The following is a 27,843-nucleotide window of genomic DNA, read 5'->3' on the forward strand; positions in this document are numbered from 1 at the left end:
TCTTAATCTTAGAGGACTTGTAACTATCAGAAAAGTGACACTATATGACTTGTAAAACCAGTACATAAAAAGTCAGACAACTTTCATCTGTTCCTCTTGAGATGCAAAACTCTTAGAACCTATGCCACGAAGAAGCTGAAGCAGGCCATGGAAAGCCCATGTGAAAGGAAATAGATTCCCCCACACCACCTCATAACCTCAATCCCAGTTGGGCTTCCAGGAGACAGTAGCATTGACTTTCCAGGCATGTGAGTAAGCTCTCTTGGAAGTAAATCCTTCAGGCCTAAGTTGAGCTGCCCCAGCCAATGAGATGAGCCTTTCCTACTGCGTTCTCACCAAATTGAAGATTTGTGAGTTTAACAAACATTTGGGTATGGTTCATTATGCAACAATTGATAACTAATACATGCTATGAGAGTCAATGTATTTTTTTTCATAGTTAAACTGGTTCAAATTGGGTTTCTACATTTGCAAACAAAGGAAACCTGGCTAGTACAATTTGATTTTTATATAGATTTTCCTATTTGTTTGCTGATATTTGCTATTTGATATTAAATGATAGAGAAGACAGGATAAAAGAGATTTATACTGCTGTCATCTCATAATTTTAGCCAGCTGCCCAAAGCCCAGACTTGTTTTGGATATATAATGATTAATTTATTAATAACTTGATTTCTGAAAGTGAGAATCAATTCCAGATTACTTTGAATAATGTGAAGTAGATAACCTAATTTAACAAAGTAATAGATTTATTTTCTTGAACAATTTTCTTAATTGTTTTTGAAAATTGCAACTACAAAAGTATTATTGTATAGATGAATAATAGAAAAGTTTTCTATATCATTGCCCACTCAATATTTTCCACAAATATAAAATAATCTTTGTAAATCCTTATAACTGTATCACAAAAGCATCCTGAAGTATTTTGTTTAAGGGAATAAGGTCATCTCTCTCATCCGATCAGCTCACCAACATTTGGAAGAACCATTCAAGATATAAGAACTCAACTGTGTTCAAGCTTGACAGTGTAGTTTTTCCTTTGAAATTTGCCAACATTAAAAAAAAAAAATTCTCTCCAGTCTACAATATATATTTTACTTTTATTGTGTCAGAAAATATTAATTTCTTTCTGGTATTGTATGCATTATATTATTCCATTATATTATTCAAATAGGTTTCTTTTCTTAATCTATAACTTAAATTTGGCTTCTCTGTTTTTCTATTGAAATTATACCTGCTATTTGATTGAGATTTCAAGATGATCATTATTCGCAGCCCTAGAGATACTGGTGGTTTGCAGTAGTTAGAAAGGCCTCCCTGAAAATACAATATGTATAGATTTCTAAGTTCAAGAAAGAAGCCTTAAGATTTAAAGAGTTACAGTGACTTGTGAAGATGACTTTAGAGAGCATTGTTCACCCCAGGATCTGTGGTTAGAATAAAAGTGGTGGAGATAATTTTTCTTCCCTCTGTCTTTGCAGAAGCCTTTATCGTATTCATGGAGACATCAAGGCTTCCATTTTTTAGGCATTTGTCTCCTAAGAGGGGAACACCAATGGAAGCAATCATTATCACAGAGATCTCTGCCAACTACAGGCCTTAAAAGGCTATCGAGTCCTTTTCCATCTCAGCCTTGTCTCCTCAAGTCTTTCCTCCCTGAATATCTGTCAGTTACTTCCACCAATTGTTTCCTGTCCCAAAACTTAGCTTTTGATCTGTGATGAGCCTTAACTTACTATGTGGTTAATAGGTCTTCAAATTAGGCTTCTGTGAATATTTTAATAGCATTGAACACTGGTAATACTGTGCTCTTTCCCATTTCTTCCATCAGGTCAGACTAGGGACTTCCCAAGGCTCTCAGTCCGTTGGTTTAGGAGCCTTTGAGATGCATTAAAAGGCTAATGACCCATAAAAGTTCAGTCTTGATGTTTTTTAACCCTCTCTAGTTTTCTTTTTATGTATGAATAAGTTCACCACTACAGCGTCCATTTTCAAATTATGCATCTGTAGATTCCTAGGGAAAATTAATAGTCTACAATATGAAGTTGATTTAAAACTTGGATATGAAACGTCTCCATAGTGTTGTTAATTTTTAGCAGTGAAGTGAATAACGTTCATATGTCTAATTAATACCTTAAGAGATTTTTCCCCATTTGACCAATTACAAAAATTTTGTATATATAGTTAATATTTTTTCAGGATACATTGTGTTTGTATAAGGATTTCATTATAAAGTCATTATTCTACTTTTTCCAGGAGGAGATGTGAATATGAAGAACCATTAAGTTGTTCTTCTGTCCCTACAGACATGGGGGAGACCACACTGATTAATCTGTAGCAGTTCTTTTAAAAAATAAATCAAATAGGCCCTCTAAAGTTCTTTCTCATTTCTATCATTTCAAATGAGGTTATAACACCTCAGTTCTTATGGAAAGAAAATAAAAAAATTGTTAAAAATAAAAAATTTAAAAACAACCCTTAAGTAAACAGACTCTGCATGACCTGAAGAGCAAGTAGAGTGTGTAGGGTTAAAATTACTTGTCAAAAACAAACAAAAAAGGAGAAAATTTTTATAAAAAATAGTTCCTTCCTTCCTTCCTTCCTTCCTTCCTTCCTTCCTTCCTTCCTTCCTTCCTTCCTTCCTTCTTCCTCCCTCCCTCCCTCCCTCCCTCCCTCCCTCCCTCCCTCTCTCTCTCTCTCTTTCTCTCTCTCTCTCTCACTTTCTTTCAAAATTAAAAGCTGTGTTAGTGTTTGCCAGTTACGAATGGGAAAGATATTTGAATACAGTGCTCTCAAAGGTGATGATCAAAGTCTTTTCATTCAGCTTTTGGTGACTATTAAGCTGCTCATTTGGTCGAGGCTATCATTAGTGTCTTAATGTGAAACAAAAGCTTCAGGACAAGAAGTTTTGGTTGAAGATCAATATGAGAGCTATCGTTTCAGTTACAGCCTTAATAATTGTAACCGTAGGGAGTCTGGCAGAGCTGGTTTTATGAATTAATATAATATAGAATCCACCAGGTACAAACAGAGAGTACAAATAAAGGAGACTTGCTAGTAGTTACTACACTGGGAATATTGGGTGAGAGGGAATTGTTTGATAAATGTGAGCTGCCTCAAAGTGGGCTCTAGTACAGTCACCACAAGCACATATTCCAATAAGAGAATGCATATCTGGGGCCAAATTGGGAAGGGAATTCAACTAAGGAGAATAAAACTGGAAAAGACCCCTTGAAAAACGATTAATTTTACACATTCCATTATCTTATAATGTTACTTGTGGGATTTTTTTTCTTTAAGTGGGTAAAATCAAACATACGGTTGACATTTTCATGTGATTTGCTGCTGAGGTACATACAATAGGCCCCTTGGACAGAAGTTATAAACCAATTGGTCAGAGACTGTTATCAATCTACCAAAGAAATAATATGCCATTAACCTTTTCTGATTAATAGAGCTTATCATTTTATCCTGGGGCAAACTGTAAATGAAAAATAAAGTTCAAAAATATCCACTCAATTTATTTGATAAAATTAGAGTACTTCTTTAAGTTTTGTGGATTGTATTTATTATCTGTGTAGTTTATTTCTTTATCTTTACCTTGATGTTTGCCCTGTGAGTCTATCTTTGAACAATTTATTTTGCATGTTGAAGCTAGTTATCATTTTAACCTTTTCTTATTCCTTATGATGTTTCAAAGAAAGATTGCTTCTCTTGAATCAGAATCTGACACTTTTTATGAGAAAGTTAAAAAATGCAAAATGAATTTTGAGTCTTTCTCTCTGAGTGGGGGTAAAATAGAATTTAAAACATATAAATATATCTAATATTGCTTAGATTTTAACAGAGTATAAATTAAAATGGAGAAATACTACTAAAATGCATTTGCATATTCATATGTCTATAAATTATTTCTAAAATACTTACACATGAAACAAATATCTGTTTTTATATGTTTAGATCATAATCCATTAGTTTTACTTCATTTCTAATTTATGTCAAGTATTTTTGCCTTCAAAATAATGAACTCTACATGCACTTAAATGAAATATATATGTATCTTTTTTTTTTTAATTTGCGTATTCTTAGGCACCCCTTTGTTTTTGAATTCATGGGTGTCTCATAGTTTATGCCCACCTTTCTAGTCACTCCTTCAACTTCTTTGCAGGCTTACCTTTGCAGATCCGAGCCCTCTTCTATATCCCGATGAGATTTTGGCTATTTCTGTGGCATTAAACGTCAACTGTTAGTTGTTGGCATCAAATTGTATCTCTAGAGGATTCCTATTCCCTGAGCTCCAAATTCACATAATGATTTTCTCCTTGACACTTTGAATTTGATGTGTCACTGACTTTCTACTACTTTCCACAATCTCACACTTTCTACAATCAAATCTGACCACTTGATATCTCACCTTGTCAAATTCATGTCATTCTTGGTTCTTCCCATTTCAGTTTGGCATGATCATCAATCCAGATTTTTTATCTAGACACCTGGAAACCTCCCTACTTCTTTTCCACCTGCAAGTCTTTAAAGTTCTGAGATTATATATATATATAATGTGTATATATACACACACACACACATATCACATATGTATGTATACATATGTATATGTATATATGATATATATATTTATTTAAACTTCTTTTCTTCCATTTGTCTCCACTCAACCAATCTAGCAGAAGCTACCATGATTTAGTGGGTCAAGAATAGTTTGGACTCCTTAATAGTGTTCATGTCTTCCCTCTTCCTCTCCTAACTTATTCTTCACCAAGCACAGAGATTCATCTGCTTAAAATCCTTTAGTATCCTCCAATTGTGCTCAAATAATAAAATCTAAACTAATAGTAGACTGCAAAGCCCTGAGTAATCTAAGAAATGTTTCCATTTCTACCTCACTCTTAATCCATTCTTTCATTTAATCCTGGTCTTTCATTAGCTCTTATCTCGTCTGATATCATTTTGTTTGCAGGAGTGAAGTATTCTGATTAAAAATTACATTTCCCAGTCTTCCTCAAAGCTAAATGTGATGATATAGTTTTTAACAATGAGACAGAAGTAGAAATCGCTAAATGGGTTTCCATGGAAGCTATTTTAAAAAGGGTAGGTTTAGCCTTTCTCCTTTTGCCCATCTTCTTTCCTACCTAGAATGCATCTGAAATGCTAAAGATAAAGCAATCATCTACTGGCTATGAGATCAGCAATAAGAAATAAGCTCCATTCTAAAAATGGTGAGTGAAGAGAGAAAAGAAACCCTTGTCTTTGACATGTTGTTCTGGCAAGTACTAGAACTGTTGCCGTGGAGTTGTTATCTCTAAATAATTGTTACGCCGAAAAAAAAAATTAAGCTCAATACTTATTTAAGCAACTATGTCCACTTTTCTGTTACATGGGGATAAATGCAATGTGTAATGATTACAAAAGGTCATGTGACTATTCCTGGACTGGATCTATTATACAAATAATGGATATGAGACTCAGGTGGCCAAATTTCCCTCTTGGAATTAGGTAAAGCTTGAGAGCAGTTTGATGAGCTTTGTTCTCCATCAAATTTTTAGTCAACTAGACTACCTAGTATAGTTTTACTAGATACTGATAAGATCATCTTGAGATCGTCTTCAGATTTCCCTGATGTAATAGCCTAGTGAAATACACACACACACACACACACACACACACACACACACACACACACATACATTTATGATTAAATCCTCAGCCTGCCCTTCTACTGCTGTTCATGGTAACTCCAGCTCTATCTGTAGCAATATATGTGTGGTTACTATAATTCCCAGGATATCTTAGTTCACTCTCATTTCCCTACTATCCTTACCATGTTGCTTTCTGGGAGTTTCAGCCTCTGAGTGGATGTAAAAAGATGAAGGAAGGGTGAAGAGCAATGGAAGTCTGCCAGAAAACAACACTATGCAAGGGGGGCAGAGGGTGGTCTTACCTAGTTTTTGGTTGACACATGCTCTGTAATTTCTGAATTATAGGCAGACAGTCAAAGAGATGAGCTACCTATTTTGGCCTAATTGGATACATTGGTGACTTCACTGTTCATGAGATGAAACACAGATAAATTACTGGGATTTTTCTCCCTCGATCCAGTTTCTTTATCTTTCTAGTTATGAGATATCCCTAAAATCTAATTTTTTCTTACTTCGTACATGTTTCATTCCCTCTGTGTCTTTAGATGTTTTGTTCTCTGAAATTGGAAGAGATATTACTAGGTGATATATTAAATGTTTATTTTTAGCCAAATTCAATTGGGGTTAGCTATAATGTCTGACTTTAAGGAGTTTTCGCTTTAGTAGGGGATATGTAATATGAAATATAAAAGGTTGGACAACAATAATACAGGGTAACACATTTTCAAAGTAAAACAGAAAAAAAATAAACTACAACTGTGCATAATGAATCATTATATAATTAATCAAATGAATAATTTCTCTAAGAGTTCAGATGAGAGAAAGACCGCTCAGAGTAAATGTCAGGTAGGAGATTGAGTTTTAATTGGTTTTTAAAAAGTTGAATAGAATTTTAATTGGCATAAAGTAGGACATATATCTGCTTCCCACCTGTTCTCTGGGCCAGGATGTACATAGCAGATTGCCATGCCAGAGGACAAAGGTAGGGTTTTAGGGCTTAGGATCTATAATAAAGACTGTGAGTCACAATGGCCAAAGATTGGGCTTTGGTATCAGACATCTTTGGGTCACGTCTCAGTTCTGGCATTTATTTATTGGTGTGAGGTTTTAGTCAATCTCTTCTGTTATAGCACTTAGCACAGTCCCAGGTACAGCATGAATGACCTCAAATGGTAAACTTTTGTATTATTATAATATAAGAGCTGTGAGTCATAGCTGAGGATGAAAGCCAGCAGATTTATTGCATAAAAAGTATCTGCTATCAGAGAAGATTTGTCTAAGAATCAGAAGCTTAAATAAATCAACAATTGGCTGAGTAAGAATTCAAAGTGGTTGAATCTAAATGGTTCAGAAAATAGGTGGGTTCTGGGAGCTGGTTTGCTGAAAGGTGTTGGTCAAAATGGCAGAGGTGCACATAGGGCAGCTCAAAGCAACAGAGCCAGGCCTGCCAAAAGAACATTTTACAAATGGGTAGCAAAATTATAATAGCCATTTAAAAAATAATTTATAAATACTTCCTACCTGCCCAGGTATTACACTTTGTGCTTTATATACATTATCTCTTTTAATCTTCATTAGTCTGTAGGTAATGGGTATTTTTATATTCATTTAAAAATGTGAATAGAAAGCCCCAACACCATCAAGAAATTTGCCCAAAGTAGCATAGTGTGTAAGAGGCAGAGCTAGGATTTCTTCCCAGATTTTCCCAGTATAAGTTCATGTTCATAATCACTAATCTATTTGCTCCCAAGGCTGGCAAAAACACTCCGAAGGTAACCATCATGTAGATATACTTGAGGAGGTAATTTACTTATTTTTAAGCTTATGATGCTGAAAATTAATTCTAATACTGCTTAGGGTAAAATGTTACTGGTTAACATACTGAATGTTTACTAAACTCATAACTAAAAAAAAAGGGTATTATAACTGCTTCATGACACTTGCCACTGACAGTTCTGATTGAACCTAGAAGGGCCACTTCAGGGACAGAGGCTTGCCAAATCTCCCCATGACTGAATCTTTGATTTGTCATTGGAGATTTGTGTGCCACAGGGGCACTAATTAGTGTCTTTGGGAATCAGCAAAGGATAAAGTTTTCCAAAGTTTCATTTATGTAAATAACTATATATATATATATATATATATATATATATATATACACACACACACACACACACACACACATATATATATGTGTGTGTATGTATGTATATATATGTATGTATGTATGTATACACATACACACACACACACACACACACACACATCCTTTTAGTCTAACTTTTCCAGTTTGCTCTTCTAGGTAGAAATAAGATTTTAGAACAGAAAGAAACAGTACCTTATTTCTACTTATAAGAGCAAACTGGAAAAGTTAGACTAAAAGGATACATGAGTTTTGCAGTTATCTGAATGACAACTCAGTTTCTTTTTGTCCTTAGAAAGTATGTAAAAAAAGGTTAGAATAGATAATACAAAGCTGGCACTGCCAACTCAAGTCTCAGTGGGTAATCTGACCCAGTGAAAGGGGCCTGGTTCTACGGCTGTGAACTAGAGGGCACTTGCTCATCTAGACTGGGCAACAGCTATTTACTTTCAACTAGTTATTGCCTGTTCTTTGGGGAGCCAGCCAAATAATGCTAGCATTTCTCGGGGTTTTTGAAAGATGTCACATATACAACTTTTTATTTGAAAACTCACAGTGTGAAATTAAAATATCTCTTCATTTAAAAATAAAGAAGGAGAAAGCAATATCTGAATCAAATAAAACACATCTTTAGGTCAAATTCAACGTGCAAAATATAAGTCTAGAGATCTTTGAGAGCCCTTCAATTTTGTTTAAAGAAGTGTTTTTCTCCCTCATATGAAACTATCCCCTCTCAATAAAGGCACACAGCTTCTGATTTGGTAAAACAGGTACTTAAGAAAATTAAATTTTGCCTATAAAAAGTGGAGTTGAGACTGCTTATGGAGTTCATTTTTTTGGTTTGTTCCATTTCTTATGGATGTTACATGTCAACTGAAGAAATAATAATTCTAACAAAATTTAAACATCTTCAAATTAAGTCTAATTAGTAATAATATAAAGTAAATAAGTAAGATGATTATTCAAATCTCAGAAGACTTAAATATAGTATAATATTGTGAACTGTTAGCACTGTTTCTCATTTTTAAGGGTTTAGTGTAATTTTAAAAATAAGATTTAGAGGTACATTGCTTCACCTAAATACAGAGTAAATTTGTGTCAATTTTTTCAGAGCTATTTAACAAAACCCACAAAATTAGATCAAAGATAACCCAGAATAAACAGAATATTTATAACCTGGTGACAAGAAAACACCATTTCCATAGATAATCAGTTATTTTTTAGTGTTGTCTAAAAGACAGCAAGATGTTTTGTTAATTTATAATAATGTAGAAGCCTAAAATTGAAATTAAGCCTAAATGAGAAAATCTAAATAAGAAAATTATTCATAGTTAGTTATATAACAGGCTGTCTTTATACTGTCAGTAAAATGTGGTAGAGACTACATTTCCAAATGTATGACTGACAATTGTCATCTTCTGAATTTCCAAATTTATATCTAACAATTGCCATCTTGACTTGCCACATCATGCTTTACCTCTGAATAGCCAGTAAATGAAAATAACTTTAAAATTACAAATGAATATGTCTTTGGGACCAAGCATCTTGCATACATTGATGAAGATACCACAACTCTAATTAAAGGTTTTCAAAATCAAAAATTTAAAAACACCATTCTAGCAGAAGAAAAATACTGTGGCAGAATTGTATCAGCCACTGGATGGTAACCCCTGCTTTAGTCCCATTTGCCTCACTGTAGAATGTAAATAGTACACATGAAGTCAATATTGTCTTTAAATAGGTCCTTGAAACAGATGACAGGATGTTATCAGAGTTCTAGGTGCATGTTGATGATTTTGCAAAGCATGATTCTTTTAAGACTGATTTCAGCTAAGCAATCAGGCAGGAACTGGGGGACTCAGAATTAGAAAGAAGAGCATGAGAGGAAAGAGGTTTAGATTCACAATTAAATGTATAAAACAGTTCTTCTTGTTGCTTCCAGAATCTGATCTGGATGTCCTTGTTTATTCTTATAGCAAAGCTGTAGTCTCGTTGTGTACATATGAGAAAATTAAGGAATTATGAGAACTTATATGGTCAAGTAATCAGAAAGATCTGAGAATTACCTTGCTTAGGAAGAGATAAATCTTTAAACTGGTTAGCTGATTAGTTCATGTCAAGATGTGGATGTTACTGTATTCAGGCTCAAGTTTGTCATGCAATTGAAAGAAATTACTTTTCAAAAAATAGTTTTATCTCGCTTTATTTTTCCTTTTTCCCAAATGAATTAAGCCTCAAACTCCTAACGTCAATTAGGCCTATGTTCTCTGATCTTTGCTTCATGGTTAGTGTTATCACCTTTGTTTTAATGTAGGTTAACCTTGGTATCATGACTAGCAACATGTTTTAAGGGCTATTATGATATGCTTTTCTTAAAGAGACAAGAATAACACCGATGATACAAACTGCTTAGGTAGCTTTGTAAATTAGATTATTTTTTTCACAATCAACACTACAAAACTATGCAAATCATGGGTACTTGAAAGACAATGTTCAGCCAGACCCCAACAGCAAATATCACAATAATATTTTTTAATAGTCAAGAAGTAGTGAAATTTTTTAAGGCTCCATAAAATCTAAATTGAGCCTGTTTTAAATTTCCATGTTGAAAGCATAAACAGCCATAGATGTTAAGTGAACATACTGACATTTCAACTTTTACTCAAAAAATTAAAAGTTTATCATAAATTCATTAAGACTAAGGAAGGGGAAATTAGAAAGGGTGAAAAATAAAATTTAACCAGAAGAGAATATTTGCACCTTGACTTGTTACCAAAGAAAGTACTTTAGTGACTTGTGTATGCCAAAGGAGACAAGTCATAAGAAATACGTCGAAGTATGCAAAAGAGAGTTTAAAGTAGGTTAAGATATGGTGGGAGTACCACAATTTTAAATAAAAAAAAAAAAATCTCATTCGAGATTGACAAATCACAAAAAATGCATCTACAGGAAGAAAAAGTGAAAGTATCTTATTGCACGAGCCAATTTTAAACACTGTGTACAATATTTGTAACAATACATAAGGCACAGGGTGCTAATACTAGTGTCAAAAATGACAATCATGACATCTAAGAAGTGAATGGGCTAAGCCTGGTTTATCCTAGGATAAGGAGTCTATCTTGCTTGACTGTAACTTCCGACAGGAACGATAATCATTTTCGTTTTTGTCTTCATCTTTCAAAGCAGCCTCTGACATATAACAGGTGGCAATAAATATCTGTCGAATGAATAAAAGAGTAGACTAATGAATGAACAGATGAAAGTAGCTGAACTTCTTGCCCACTTTCCACTTTGGGGACTCTTAACGGGCCACAGAGGCAGTGTTGGGATGATGATCACCCAGTAAGCCAGAAATTATTAATTCTCAGGACACAATTAGAGTAACATTTCCTAGGATTATATATATATATATATATATATATATATATATATATATATATGGTAAAGGACAAAAGGACATAAGGGTAGAAATAACAATTAAAATGTTCCCTTAAGTGCAGGACTTTATTATTCAAAATATATTGTGCATGAGAACTATAAGGATGTCACGCTAATGATTCATGTCAAAGTAAGTTATTCATTAGTATTTTCAAGACAAGAAAGAAAATGTCTTCTATCTTGCTCTTTCTTTTCTTTCTTTTCTTTTTCTTTCTTTCTTTTTTTTTTTAAACTATGATAGTAAAAACCTGGAGGTTAAAGATAGCATATCCAGGAATGTAAACTTCTTTCCTGTCTATTTGATCATACGTTATTGGCATTAACACTGTCAATAATTCATGGTAAAAGAGGAAGTTGCCATGAAAGGTTACCCATTGTCAGGCTATGATCAATAGTTAAGACCACAGTGGGTGATGTATTATCACGTATCAGCAAGAATCACTTTCTCATGGGTCTTAAAAACAGTAGTAGTTACACTCAGTTTGTGTAACCTGAGCTAAGCTTGTTTTTTTTCTTTTCACTGCTAACTATAGACTATGCTTGAATACATTTTATTCAAATACAGAATATCAGCTCTCGCTATTTAATTCCTGTGATCTGACAGTGGGCCTCTAGGATTTGTCCCCATGTCTCAATGCTGGCGTTTATATTTGAACAAACAAAACTGTCACTTTGTTTTCCTGTCTTCCTATATTGGGTCACTTTGCTCTACATGATATGATCTAAGACAATTCAATGCAAGGAGACACATGTCCCTTCTCATTGGAAATATGAAGACTGCAGCTTCCTTTCACCCTGTGGGAAAGAAAGCAGGTCAGGTGTCCAAAAGTAGTGGAGGAAAGTTGGTGTCATCACTATTTCTCTTCCTCCACAGAAATAATATAGGATCACGAGGCAAAAACAGCACCGGTTTCTTCATGAAGAGATAAAAAGAAAACAATATCTTGGCCATTTATTTATGTTTACAGTATTGTGGAAGGAAACTCATGTAATAACCAGACTATGATTTCTGAACACTTACAAATACATTCTTAATCTAATATTACCTTGGAATATCAGGGAAAACATATTCACTTATTGAAATCACCTCCTAAGGGACCAATACAAATTAAACATTTGTAGTCATTTGCCTTCTTTGATTTAGAAAGTAAAATCAGCTGATTTATTTATTGTTTGGTTTTCAGAGTCAGACCTCAAAAATGTTTTGATACTTAAACACTCAAATTTGGTTTTGTTTCATTTAATGTTATTTTTATTTCACCCAAATGCTGGTAAACAGAATATATTATGGATAAATGGGTGAAAAGTCTGTCAGCCACTGTAATTTTTGTTATCAAAGGCATTTGTATATGACGAATTCACCATATCATGGTGACTATAGTGGCAACCAGAAATGGCATGCTGATGCTTCTCCAATAATAATAATAAAAAAAGATGCAATGTAATAATAATAATAATAGTGGAATATAAAGAGAAGAAAATATGAAAAAACTGAATTTCTTCTGTTTTTCTTTTCACCTTTCCCCTGAAATTCTTTGTTTTTTGAATATGTGATTTCTCTTTCACTTTAACAGATCCCTAAACCTGCTTAACATATGACAACCATACATCCCGTTCGTTACAACTCAAACCCCATATCTCTTCTTCAATAAACTTACTGCCAGTGCATTGGAAGTGGATAGGAATCATAAAAATCCATCACCTCAAAGGAGAAGCATATGAAATTGCATGTAAAGGAGATGGCATCATTGCTGGGAGAGAGTGCCACATCACTGTACATTTGTTAATTACTTGCGAGATGCATTAATGTAAAAAAAAAAAAAAAGCCTCTTCCTTACTTGATATTGTTTGGAGATGGTTCTGCTTATCAGTTCTTAATATGCTCTTTGAAAACTGACAAGTACAGTACTTTACCCACATCTCTTTAGAAACACAGGGATTCAAAGGCTGGATAAAATACTTTCATGCTTCCCAACATAAACCTGAGAGGGTAATTAAACAGATGGTAACAATAAAGTGAATCTGAACACATCAGGGACTGGAGTCCCTTATTAAAAGCCTTAATGCATTGGAGGGAGGGAAGAAACAACTCTGGGGAAGTGTTTTAGCGGCCAACACCTTTATGTCTGCCTTGACCTCAGAAGCAGAAGCTAATCAACCATTGAGAGATGAGTTTCCTACCACCTGAGAGAGGGCACGCAAGAGATCCTCTGAGTACCCTGAAGAGCCGGAATGCAAAATATGACTCTAAAGGAATGCAACTGTTCCTCAGGATTGCCATCAAAGATGTCAGTTTCAGACACACCAATTCTGTAGTCAATTCACTACATCCCTACCCTTCCAACACACACACATACACACACACACACGCGTGCGCGCGCGCGCGCACACACACACACACACACACACCCAAAACCTTCTCAGTTGGAAGACTTATGCTTGAAGCATAAAGCCATTTTTTTCTACATGAGGTCAAAAACTAGATGTGATAGATTTCTGTAATGAAACAGGTATTTTGAATATTTTCAACCTCATTCTTGTCAACAGAATAATCCCCTATTTATTCTATCTTTAATACAAATTGGAATTTTACTTACTCCTCAGACCTTAACATTGTCAGTTTGTGTTGACTTAAGTCTACAGAAGAGGAAAATTGAAGCAATCTTGATATTTCAGCTTGTAAATAAATATATGTATGTTATTTTTCTATAATATAAAGTGAGCTCAAATATATAAACATTTAAAAATACATCTCTCTCTGTGTATATGTATATAGAGAGATAAAGATGTACGTGTGTGTGTGTATATATATATACACATATACTATATATATATAAGTATAATAGATATATATGTGTATGTATGTGTACATACAGAAAGGATCCATTATACACAAAAATGTTACTGTGGAGGTTTGCAGTGTTGTGCCGTCACACATGCAAAGATGCTATTTTGCTATTACATAAGGCACTTACAACCTGGGGGATAATCAAGTCAGTGTTTGCTCTTCTTCTTCTGTTTCTCAACCTGCTTCAGTTCTCTGCTTCAGCTGGCAAGTTCTTTGGGAGCCATTTATGAGAAACATTCGGCATCAGTGCAACAATGATCTATCTTAACTAAGTGCCTGCAAGCAAAGGACAATGTTGAGCATACTGTGTTTAAGATTAATCAAGGTTATAATGATGATCTATTAAAAGACCTTTGAAAACTGAGGTAAATATTAAAATAGGAAAATGTACAAGGTATAAACAAACATAAATCAAATGGCAAACATCACTTTTTCAGCTTTCATTTTACCTTTTGGTGGGTACACATCGCCAATTTTAATTTGGGGGTTTGATAATAAAAATAAAAAGACTTCCCATTCTCTGATACTATTGTACATAAAATACATACATCACCTTAGGAATTTTCCATAAAACTCTCTTAATAATATTAACTGTTTCCAAAGTTATATTGAGTGAAAAGTATTATATAAATTAAATAAGAGATACTGCAAATAATTTAGTGGCAAAGCATACTTGCTGCCACATAGAATATTAGGTAACCTTTTTAAATTAGAATGTACATTTTTGATTACTGATTATGAACATCAGGGGACCCAAGATTTTGATTCATCAGTAATTCTCCTTTATGTCTACACTAAGATGTAAAAACGAGACCTCTGGCTCTAACTTGGTATTTCAGAGCCTTTACATGCTGGAGCAGAATCTATTTTACCTGTAATCTCTAGTACTGCTCTGCCCCCTTGTGCTGCTACAGTGAACTCAACAGAGGAACAGTTTGCCTTAATCTTCATACACGAACTACAGAAAAATCCCACTGTCACTTCTCACTTTTCTGGCAAGTTCAAGGTCAGTGTCTAGCTATTTTCAGCTCATCTCTTCTTGATCCATGCAGAGAAATGACAAGGTAACGTGATTCGGGGTCAGCTGTATTACAGGAACTGTTACATAAACGGAGAAAGTGAAAATCAATCCTAGCTGACAGTGACTTCGGGATAATCAACGCTCACTGGATGCCTCTGTCAGCTCGCCTGCATCAAATACCGTGTGACTTCTGTCAGATCTTTTCAATAAAACTATATTCTCACTTTCAGCAATCTAAATAAATATTTCACTTGAGCTGAATTTTTTAGACCATTAGCCTTCTGGATTTGTAAACTATCCCAATAATTCCTTGAGAAATTCCTGGGTAATACCTATTATCCCGCATTTTGTTATTGACCTAAGACGCAAGGTAATGCTGTAAAACATGTTCTTATTTTGAGTGACCTATGAGAGCTTTTCTACAGACTGTTGCATCTTTGGAATTGAACTCTACACCTTCCCCCAAATTATCCTCAGTCCTAACTCCTCTTTCCTCCTTCTTGGTAACAGCTCCCTCTGATCAATCATTTTGTGTTGGGAGATTAGGTTTCTTTCTCCTTTCTAGATGTTTATCATCGCTTTCTTTTTTATCTCTGTATTTCCTACTAGGATGTTTTCTCCTAATACAGAATTGAAAAAGCGGTATTTAACAAGATGTTTCACATTAGTGGCAAACCCACTGACAGCACCTGATACGTCAGTTTAGGGAACGAGTTATTTTATCCCACCCACCTTGTGCTCCCTTGAAACTGTGAGGCACTCAGTACTCCATTGAAGTACAATTTACCATAATATTAGTTGTCAGTAAATTCAAAGACGGAACTCCTAAAGCTATAAAATGGATTAGAAGCAATTTAAAAAAGAATTAACAAACTAGAGTAAGAGTATACTGTCAACAAACAAATGCTCCATCATAGGACTGTAATTTGGAATTTTAATTACCCCTCTGCTTCTGTAACAAAACAATGTCTGAACTGGCAGCGATTTGAATCTCTCACAGGTCATTGAGCATTCTAGTTAATTACTCTATGAATAGCCTGTTTTTCTCCCCTCTGGAAACACGTTTCTAATGGCAGTCAAGGTCTGACAAATGTGTCATCTACATAATTAGCTAGGAAGCAACACAAAACATTAAACATGCTTTGTGCCGACAACTATCAAAACATTTCATTTGTTGTCAATTATTCATTACTTTGTAGGTTCTGAAGGGGTTGTTATTATGGAAATAAGTCCAGATGCTAACAAGGTTAGAGTTTTGGATTCAAATTAGTAATCAGAGGACTAACTTTTCAAAAAATGTATCTCGTGTACATTCAGCGCCATGTTCGATCAGTAGGACATTATAAACAAATTTAGCTATGCTCAAGTTAAAATGGAAATGAAGCAGACACATATGTGAATTCAAGACCAGGCTCATTCTTTGAAGTGTGGTGTCATTGTAAACTTTCTGAACCTTTGGCAAGTCCAATTTGTGCTTGGTAAACAGAGTTAAAGATTTTCACAGCATGAAATGACACAGGAAGGCAAAGACAAGGAAAGAAGTCTCTGGTGGGTTTTGATTCTTTTTCCTCCCACAGGGCACATTATGTAAAAGTCAAAATTCAGACTAAAAACTTTTTTGTCTTCCCTACAGCAGACTAGTTACCTTAGGTAACCCTTGAATTTCATAAGTTTTTTGTTTTGCTGTTTCTGAAATCTTGTTTCGTTTATTATTGCTTTAATATCACATATAGAGCCAAGTATTTTGTTGAAAGCAGCACTCCTGATGTATATAGAGGATATAAAAAGATTTCTCAACAAAATTGACCTCTCAGTGGCAAAGAAAATTGCAGTGGAAGACACATTATTGCGTAGTCATATCAGAAGCTTGGATCTATGGAGAGTCTCACTCCACTGTCCTCCAGCTTTTCCTTATAAACCAAAATGGCTTACAAATGTCATCCACAATAGTCCAATAAAGATTAGGAACAAAACACTGTCCTTACATTGATGAGATAAGAAAGATTTAACTGCAGAATGCAGTGTATAAGAACAGCTCATAAGCCTTATTCTCGAATCAGAAAAATAAAATTCAAATTATATTTGTGTGTGCCTAGAATTAAATTGAGATGATCAGTTTATTTTCTACATAATGCTTGATCAGATGCCTGTACTACAGAGCTAGATAAAAAAGAAAGAAAGAAAACAAATTCTATCAGGAGAAATCAAGATGACCCGTTATCTACAAGGCGTGCAAAATATGTCAGGAAATAATTCTACCCTGAATGCTGAGAATGCCCAGTTAATAAAGAAAAAAAAAAAGATCAGCCACTCACTAAGAGAAAATAATTGTCTGTATCTATATTTTTCAAAGCAAACGGCAACCTCATCTTACACTAAACAGGGCACATTAAAATAAGCTTTAATAATCTTTATGCAGAAGGAAACTAATCCCTTTTCAGATCATATGATCCACAGCAATAAAAGGAAATCATCAAACTAAAAACAATTTTAGAAATGGCTGCAGACTCTCATTTAATTAACATGCAACAGATCATATATTTATGAGGAAGTCAAAATATTTAGGAAGCCTATAATCCTGTAAGCTTTAATGTGGTATAAAAACAACAAATAAATGCAAAGTGTTACTGTTATACATGCCTGCCTGATCAATGGTTTTCACATATTGATCTATAAATGGAGTTGACAGTCTGTGTTGGCTGCACATTTTCCAAGCAGCACTATTTTTGCACAAAACCAATACGGGCAATTACCTTTGTTTGAGATGCCAAGTCTTATCAATTCAATGTGATTTAGTGTCTTTTTAATTAAATATCAGTATCCACTTCAGGACAATTTATACAAACAAAGCCTCAAACCTAACTATAAGCTTCATTCGAAGTAAACATGGACAAGTCCTACAGTCTCATAATATTTCTCAAAAACTCTGCTAAACAGAAGGCTTATATTTTTAGCAGCAATTTTTATGTCTGCCTTTTTGGCTAGCCACAACTTTGGCAAGTATCCTATAATCATAGAAGTAAGAAACAAAAGAAAATTGTTTCCTCTTTTTTCTTGTATTAAAATGAAAAATGAACGAGCACATACTTTTAACAGAAGCAAAAGGAGTCCTGTGTGTTAACATTTAGGAATGGTTCGAGTTAAGTCTTTATCCGAACACTAATAAAAAGATATTTCCCTGTCCATAATGGCCATGAATGAAGTGATGAACTTCTGTAGGGTTTACAAACTGGAAATGGTGAATATTCATATAAGTTGCTCCTTAAGACACCAGCATTAAATGTCGAAACTGCTTCTGCCTGCAAATCCTATGCCTACAGTTTCCTGACGTGGGCTATTTAAATTCTTCATTAATATCTACTCTAAACTGTCAACCAGGCTGGAGCATCCTTCTTATAAATAACATCAAAACCACATTAAACCTTTGCATTAGCTATTTGCCGGATTGCACATTAGCCTTTTTAGCCCTTAAAACGGCACACTTCACTTGCCCCCATTTACTATCCCTAAGCCGTCTGCTTCTCTGTTTAGCACATTCCGGTAACTAAGCAGTCTACCTTTAAGAGGGCTCACTCTGGTGCCCAGGATAAGACAACAAATCACTGACACTGGAAAGTGTCCCTTTCCCACCAAGAAGAGGTCACCAGTTCTCTCTCACAGGCTGTTTTCATGCTAACCGTATTCTTCTATGTCCAAACTTCCCACCTCTCCATTATCAAGGCAGTAAGGTGACTTCTTTGAATTTTGAAAAGGCATTGATGTTATTAACCAAGTAAAAAATGATTATTTGCTGTTTAAAGAAAATGATGCATACCACCAATAAAATACTAATGGAGTATCAATACCTGTTTCACTGAAATGATCCCCTGCAGCATTTAGATAATCATAACTTTTAATTTAACAATTCAAATTCGCCTGTATTTGCAATTCTTAGGGTTGAATAAATGTTTATATTGGCATTTTAAACTATGTACTCTTCTTTTTAAAATACCCAAAATAGAGAATCTTATGACATATATTAGGCAAATTTTATACAGCATTCTGAGATCACAGTTATAGTAAATATATTTTTAACCGAACAAAATAAAACAGAGGAATTTCTAAATTAACGACAAAATTATATAATTGATTTGACCCTAGAAGCTTTTCTCATTTTTGTAATAAGTTAAAGCATTATGAATCTAATATCAGATTCTCATGTTATTACATACTCCAGTAAGTCCATATTAGATTATCATAATTGTTATGCCAGTGAACAAATAGTATATATATATATACACATATATATTTATATATGCCATGCATATTGAATAGAGTGCATAACATATATAGACTCTAAGTACTCTTAATTTTTTTCTGTACAGATAAATGTATGTGACTCTGTTATAACACACCATCCTACACATGACCATTTACACGCATTTTTAGAATACATCTTCTGTTTCTCCTAAATTCAAAATCTTCCCCCTTGACCTCACCCCAACCTCCAACTTCTGAAAAATCAAGCTCTTAGTTTAGCTTGAGTAGATATCTTTAACAGGCTTGTTTGAATAAATATGCCAAAATACTTTACATTCTGTCAGTATCTAGTCAGAAAATTGTGCATGGAAAAAAGAGATGAAAAGAACTGAGACAGAAAGAAAATTAGTGCCATGGCAAGCTTTCAATACAGTATCTCTGAGCCAAGTTTTCTCGGTGAAATGACATATCCTCACTGAAATACCCTTTTTATATAATTATGCACTGAGCACACATAACCAAAAGTAACTTTTATTTTTGCTCCTTATCGAGGAATACATATTGCCCAGGCTAAGAATGAGGAAACAAAAGCTGGGATAATTATAGCTAATTTAACTTTGGAAAACTCTTATTCTCTAGCAGCCCGGCACATAACCCCCCAAACTAAAGTTATGTAACAAGGTAATATCAACAATGAGAAACTGCATGATAAAATCCTGCCCAAAAGTGAAAAATGCTAATTTTGTCTCATTTAGCAGCTGGATACAGAAATGCTCATTAGTTTTAAGAGGGTTAATCCTTTTAACTTTTGCATATTGATATGCCAATTATGCCTAATTGTACAAGAGGCATCAGTCAAGGTAATAGTGCATAAACACATGAAAGTTATTAAGTACATCCCAACATGTAATAAAGTAGGTGTTAATTGGTAGCTGAGTTCTGCGGGCTATTGAGGTGGATAATTCATTGAGAGATGGATCACTTGTAATTTCTCTCCATAATTCCTTTTGCAGTCTCATGCTGTGATGTTTTCATGCTTGTCAAAAACAACTGCGGCATAGTGCCTTTTGTTAAACACAGCCAATAAAATATGTTAGGCATCATTAAATATACTTAACTTTTAAACTTTTTCAAAGGTACAGTTCTTACTGATAATACATTATAGAGATTCCAATAATTTACTCTAACCACTGTCTCAAGTTCATAGTTGAGGAACATTTTAGCTGCTTTGAAAGCAGAGTCAGGCTGGCAGTGTTGTGCCTCCCAGCAGACAATACTTTTAAATGAGAAAGTAAATAAAGAAAAATGCATCTCTCAGTAACCTTATCTAAGGATGTACTTCGCACTCTCACAATATAATCACCGGCTTCCTCATGCTAAATTTGTTTGTAATACCTGAAGAAAGGATGATTAAAATCATATATTTCTCAGGCTCCTGAGATTATTGTGCGTTAATTTTGCCCTTGAAATTCGAGTGAAAAACAGGGAATAAATATAATCAGTAACATGCTACTCAGCAAGTTTATCTCATTTAATAACTCAGTTAGGAAGCTGAATATTTCATAGTCTCCTACAATACTAACAGAACACACAATTAATAGCTCACATGTTTCTGCAGGGTGACTGAAACTTGCAGCCTGTCCCCAGCTAACCTATTCCTCACTCTTGCTCTCACTGTGAGAAACAAAATTGGTCTAGGGTCCAAAAGAGTGGCTAACATTGCATAAATAATTTTGTAACATTCTATGGCCTCAGCTGCAAGTTACCACCATTATGGAAGGAAATTAACCAGAGGAGACTCATCACAATCAGTGTGTTTAGTGGCTCAGGATGCGTGCAGGGGCAGGGACACAATTGGCAGTAGAGTTCATCTCTAACTATTTTATTTCAAATCTTCCTAATGACACATTATCGAGACAAAATGGCTTCCTCCCCAAACCTTAAATCGCCACACCATTTCAATTGTTTAAGTTTGTTCCAAATCGAATCCTAATTTCCAACATCACGTATGGCTGGGAGATTTTAAGAAAGAGATTTTCACATTTTTTTAAAAAAGACTTTTATTTCTCAGTTCATTCTTAGCTAAATTTAGCCTCTGGCTTTTCAAAGTGATGTACTGTATTTGGAAGTACAAACACCACATGCTAGCATAACCTCATTATTTTTATGACACTGAAGCATGATAGTGAAGGCCCTTAAAATGAGTCAAAGGTGCTCTTCAGTCTAGCTCCAAATCCACTTTATCACTCTGGATTAAGTCCATCTCTTCTCTCAGAACTGGGAATATTATTATGACTATAAGTAGGCAAGATAAAATACATTACAAAAACAGTTTTCTCATGCACATTATGAATAAAACAGGACTAATTCTTTCTTTCTTCTTTCTTTCTTTCTTTCTTTCTTTCTTTCTTTCTTTCTTTCTTTCTTTCTTTCTTTCTTTCTTTCTTTCTTTCTTTCTCTCTTTCTTTACAAAATTTGGCATTAAGGAACTTGGGGTATTAGAGGTATTTGACTTACAGGTTCAGTGACCTTCCCACCATCAGTGAGGATCATGGATTTGGTTTGGCTCAGCCTGTCATTGTGGCTGTTGGCATTTTTTATTCTCATTTGCACAGCTCCGGTGCCTTGGCGGGTGGAACTTGGTGTTTCCGCAGAGGTATCTGCATTTGTAGATTTCTGCATATTACGTTGTTATCCTGATAAAATATAAAAGCATTATATTATTCTACTCATGTACTTTTCCATGAAAACCTTTTTGGTGGAGTGCACATTCCTATTAATTAGTAAGGTACAAAAATGAAATAGTCTCCATTTCTCTGCATAGTGAAGACAAAGGTCATTCCTTTGTAATTGTTTTAATCAATTACATTATGTGACCCCTATATGTGGACAGTACTGTATATGCCAGAAGACTTCCAAGTTTATAGGCCGCATACCTTTACTCTGTGTAGCTCCTAATTCCATCAAGAAACTAATGGCAATATAATACAATCTTCCTTATACAGAAATGATGTTGCCAACTAATCATCTCTAGGTATATACTCTTTTCATTCACAAAGTCACTGATCTATTACTAACCCCATTCCACTCCACCTCCACATGTAACCACCAGCACTCTATTTTGGTGAACAAAAACCTACATCAATAAAATCAAATTTAAGTTAGTAGAACTGGTGTCAAAGCAAACCAGGCCAGTCCCATTGACTATCAAATGTGTTGGCTTCGCCTTATTAACATGGTGCTCAGCCTGAGATGCCACCACTACTCATAGTATCCATGAGAGGGAATTAAAATTCTTTTGTCCTTCACCATCTGCCAACAGAACTAGATTCAGTAGCTTAGTTGGACATAATATTTATGAAAAAAGAGAAAATCAAAACTTTTTTTGTTCATTTATTTACTTATATTTTAATGGAAGACACCTGATTTGGGCAGAAAAATTCAGTGTGGGCACATTTTAAAGGAGATTCAGTGAAGAAACAATAATTCAGATAAAGAAAACAAAGATAACTAAACTGGCCTCATCGGTGGGTGAACTGGGAGTTTAGTTGCTTCCTCAAATCTATAATTCTTTTGAGCTGTTCCTCCCCACAAGCCCCACAAATGAACATGTCATCTCATTTAAAATAGAACATTTGCAATGCAAATACAGCTTCTAAGCTTCTAGAAACAGACTCCTTTTTAGCCTGATTGTTGTCTCCATGTCCTACCTTCATAGACATTCTGTAGCTAGCCTGGGCATGTGTATATACATTAAAAAAAAATTGTCACCAGTTAGTTATAGAAGCCAATATAGAATCCCAAAGGACTGTACTTTAAGAAACCAACTGTATTGGTACCTCTGTTTGTTGGATAGACAATCGGGCTTGAATTATGATAATGTTCAAGTTAAGTAGACACAGACATGATTAAAAAAGAATGAAAGCATTTTAACAAGAAGAAAGTGTTACCTCTTAACTGATGTCAGTAAAGCAATTAAGTGATAACTTAGAAGTTAATATTTATTGAGTATTTATTATGTGTCAGGCAATGTGTTTAGTGGTTTAATCCTTGCAAAACTCCTAGGAGGAAGACATTAAACTAATTTGTTTATAGAAGAGAAAAATGGGGATCTGAGGGACTATTAATTTTTTTAAGAACACTGGGCAGAAAGAAATGAAGCAATATGTATTTTATTCTGAAAAAAACAAAACAAAACAAACACCAAGATGTCCATCAACAGGTCAATAAATGAACAAATTCTAGTTAATTTTCACAACAAAATTTTGTTCACAATAAAAAGGAATGGACTATTGATGCATATGTCCACATGGATAAATTACAAATTTATTGTGTTGAGTGAAAATCAGTCCTCCCCCCAAAAGTACTCATTGAGTGCTTGTCACTTCACTTATATAATATTCTAGAAAATACAAAGTAACACATAGTGACAGAAAGTTAATCAGTGATTGCTCGAAATATGTTGGAGAGAGGAATGGATTATAATGATTCAAGAAAACTTTGAGAGTTGATAGACACATTCGTTATCTTGATTGTGATGATGATTTAACAATAGTAGTACATATATATTAAAAATAATCAAATTAAAGACTTTAAATACATGTACTTTATTATACTTCAGTTACACCCCAAAAAGCTGTTTATGGGAAAGTTGTTTTAAGAATTCCTTAACAGATTTATTTTTATCATATTTTCATTTTTGACCAAGAGCATGCAGCCATGTTCCTACCTGTGTGATGTTTTGTAAAAATTTATCTAAGTGAGAATAAGGGCTCTTTCAATAAGATTTAAAATAATAATTTGAATAAAAGAAAATTTTATCCCCACTATTCCATAGAAATATAATGACGGCCACTTTTACAAGAATAGTTTTAAAATGTATCAAATCTGGCCAATAATGTATGCAAAAGGTATCTTACTTCTATATCTAATTAGAATAAGATAATAGAGTATTATATATATAACTCTATAAAAGTAAATGCAGTTACATGCAGGCAATATATATAAATAGTTATTTCTCCATATACCATAGTAGATGACAATAAGTTTGAGTTTTATTCTGTATATGATTTATTATTGAAGCCATTAGTTTTTCCTAGCCAAGTTATAAATATTTCAAAAAATAAAAATAAAGTGAATCTATGAATCTTTGGCATATATCTAAATGCTATTATTAAAACAGTTTTTTTTTTTTTTCAGGGTATATTTTAGCGAATTGAAATAAGAAGGAATGAAAATCTAGGGATTGCCATTGTAATGGGAGTTTTGGACTCGTGGTAATTAGACCGGCTTCATAGAAAGAGCCCATCATGACTTCCAGTAGCAGTGTTATCTGTAATGATCACCTTTGCGATCTTGTACAAGTCAATGAACCTGTTTCATCATTGGAAAAAAAAAAGTGATAGTGAAGGGGCAGGGGCAGCCAAGAGGATTGCTGTGATCTGTCAGGTCCTTTTCACTTCTGATACTGATGTGCTTAAAGTTCGTTTGCTCAAGAAGTATTTCTACAGACTTAACAGAGCTCAATAGTTTTAGGCAGATAAGCAATGATATAAAAACTGTAGTATGAATTGATACTCAAGGGATTTGGGTGGGGGATGGGAGAATCTGTGATTAAACATACAATTTTTTTTCTAGAAAAATGTGGGTTCTCCTCTGAATGAATTCAAGGCTTGTTCTTCCCTATTACTCATAGATTCAAACTCTAAGGATGCTGTGTTTGTAATATTGATGAGGGAAATCACTCAGGCTAAAGCTACTATCTTCTGACCAAGAGCATGAAGCCACTGTATTTACATAGCCTTGCCATGTGCCATTTATAGGACACAAATTTTATTGTCAAATCAACATTTGCATTCTTGTATTGATTTCACAATCAACCCATAATTTGCCTAGTGATGCATTGCTGTCAAAGGGCTGGATTACATAACAGGCCTCTTATCTGGCTTCCCCACCTGTTTTCTCAGGGACAGGCTGCAGAAAGCATTTTCAAAATCTTTCTCCTTCAGATCTTTCTGTTCAGCTAATCTCTTCCCTGAGCACAGTGCTAATGTTATTTTTCGTTCCTCACTCTTTCTCTCCTCTAGCTATCACTTCTTTCCCCATCGGACCTCATTCTCACCTTTTGTTGATATCCTACTGCACTCTTTTCATTCTCTTTATTCAGCTTCCCTTGTCTTCTGCTCCACAATGGAATTCACTTGATACTATCTCATAATTGTTCTCATATTTGCCAATATTCAGTGGATTCTAATTTTGCAGAGTGCTACAGTGCTCTGAGAATAATGCAGAAAATGACACAAAACCTCTTGTTAAAGATTCCTACCAACAGAATATAAATTATCCATTCAACATTTACAGAGGTTCTTCTAAGTGGCGAGCACTACATTAGAGGCTGGATATACTCTTTTTTTTTTTTTTTAAACCAACTACCTTATAGTTGGTGAGGGTGATAGAGAAATAATTCATAATTAAATGAGAATAGAGTTGCGCCCAGGAGGACCAATGGCATCAAACTCAGGTGGAACTGGGAGATGGAGAGAAAGTCTGCAGAAGAGATCAGCCCATGCTGGACCAAAGTCAGAGCAGGTTGGACACTTTGGGCAAGGGGCTCAGCAATGCAAAAGTATGCAAATCACTGTAAGATTATAATGTAAATCCTGAAATGTGTTATGAAGAAAAAATATAATATCAAGGAATTTCAAGAAAAGGAGATATGTTGGATTTCATAAATAAAATGGTATTTGACCTCGGTATGGGTGATTCTGATCGTCTTGCTAGCCCTTCATTGAGCTGAAGGATTGACTGGAAGCCCCACTCCTTCAAACCCAACCACTAATGTAAGAGGCTGGTATTCTAGACACTCTGAGGGAGAGAAGATGGGAAGAGGGCTTTCCTTGGTATGATACACAAATATTTTGTATGGATGAACTGAGGTCAAGACAGAAGCAAGACCCCCCAGCAGGCCTGAGGGAGGTGCAGAAGGAAGGAGGGAGCACAGAGGCGGAAGGAAAACCGATGAACTGAAATAGCAGCTGTGCTAGTGGCTGTGACACTTGTAACTGCTGTACTTGTGGGTTTAGAGGTGATTTATTCTCTTCCATCCTGTTAGGACTCTCATACCAAATTGACAAGGCCATTTCTAGGCCAAATTTTACAAGCCATATTTGGACCCCACTTGTAGTATTTTCTGTTCACTGTCAACTTCTCATTTCTCTTCACCTACATCCTAACTCCCTTTTTTCCCTTCTACCAGGCACCTGTGATTCTTTACACATTGTGCTAAATCCCAACTGCAGCACCTACTCAGGCCTCATTTCATCCTCAGAGTCAATACTTCTGAAATTCCTCCATATTTTCTTCCTTACCTACATACCTGAAACATACCATTCTCTCTGTGAATCACTTAGATGTATATGGGAGGGAAATGATTAAACTAATTAAAGTAATGTCACAAATGATTAGTCAGGCTTCCCTTTTACTTCTCAGGGAAGCGTTTACCTGAATCTTAAACTGGAATCTCTTCTTGGCTGTATGGGAGAAATATCTTGCAGTAAAGAGTTTTGATCAGTCTACTCCATCTATAACCTTAAGTGAACAGGGGGAAGTAGCATTTGTGACTAGGAACAGGATATTAATTAGCATTGCAGTCTAGTAAATGGTGCCTCCTGGAGTTGTGCAATGTGACAGCATGCCATGGAGGTCTTATTTTTAAGCCTTTATGAAAGAAGGTTCTAGGGAGACAAACTGCCTAAATTTGAGTCAAAAGAAACCCTTATACAACAGGGTCAGTCACGACTAAGCTGCCATCATCAGGGAGTGAATGTGCTTCCAGGAACATATGTATCAATTCCAGGATATAGTCAGAAAGGCAATGAAGAACTCAAATTTGCGAGTCTTTCTGTGTTATTATTCCAGGAATATTCACAGAGATTTTAAATCATATTCTGTTATTCCACCCATGTTTTCATCCCTCAACTTTTCAGGTTTGGTGGAACATATTGTAAAGTCAATAATATTTGTCACTGAGTATTTCTATGCAGCTTAATAACATCAAGCATTTTGTTAGCTATAAGTCATATTAACTTTAAATTTCATGTGATCTACATGCCTATTCAGCATTTCCTTTGTTCCTCCTATAACATATCTGGTCATCATCATCATCATTACTAATTTTATTAGAGAAAACATTGATGCCTTATGCATTTATGTTCTTTCAAGAGGCACACAGAGTCTTGGTGAATGACTGATGGAAATATTGAAGAGTTAGTTCATTTTGCATGTCTCTAAAACATCAATTGATTTCACAAAACTCTCTAAATAAACATCCCTGAGTTAGAAATTATAATGTAAATCAGTTAAGATGCCCTTCACAATTTCTCTAGACTTCCTGATTTTACATGTACCAAGAGAAGAGCAAGAATAGCTTTTGATATTGCACTAGTTCTACTTTCAATACTGTTTTAAAAACAGGAAGCCGTGATGACAATGCTCTTCATAA

At 34.7% G+C, this 27,843-nt stretch overlaps 1 protein-coding gene across 1 annotated transcript in view; it reads right to left on the reverse strand.

Moving 5' to 3' along the window:
- The window catches only part of ARHGAP15 (Rho GTPase activating protein 15), a 584,899-nt gene that overhangs the window by 538,956 nt on the left and 18,100 nt on the right, over nucleotides 1-27,843 (reverse strand). Inside the window, exon 2 of the mRNA XM_016136367.2 lies at nucleotides 21,861-22,039. Within this exon, the coding sequence (XP_015991853.1) occupies nucleotides 21,861-22,025 (165 nt within the window). The 5' untranslated portion in view covers nucleotides 22,026-22,039. The remainder of the gene's footprint in view (nucleotides 1-21,860; nucleotides 22,040-27,843) is intronic.

This window comes from Rousettus aegyptiacus, unplaced genomic scaffold, assembly GCF_014176215.1.
Source record: "Rousettus aegyptiacus isolate mRouAeg1 unplaced genomic scaffold, mRouAeg1.p scaffold_m13_p_2, whole genome shotgun sequence".
In the NCBI taxonomy this organism is placed as follows: Eukaryota; Metazoa; Chordata; class Mammalia; order Chiroptera; family Pteropodidae; genus Rousettus; species Rousettus aegyptiacus.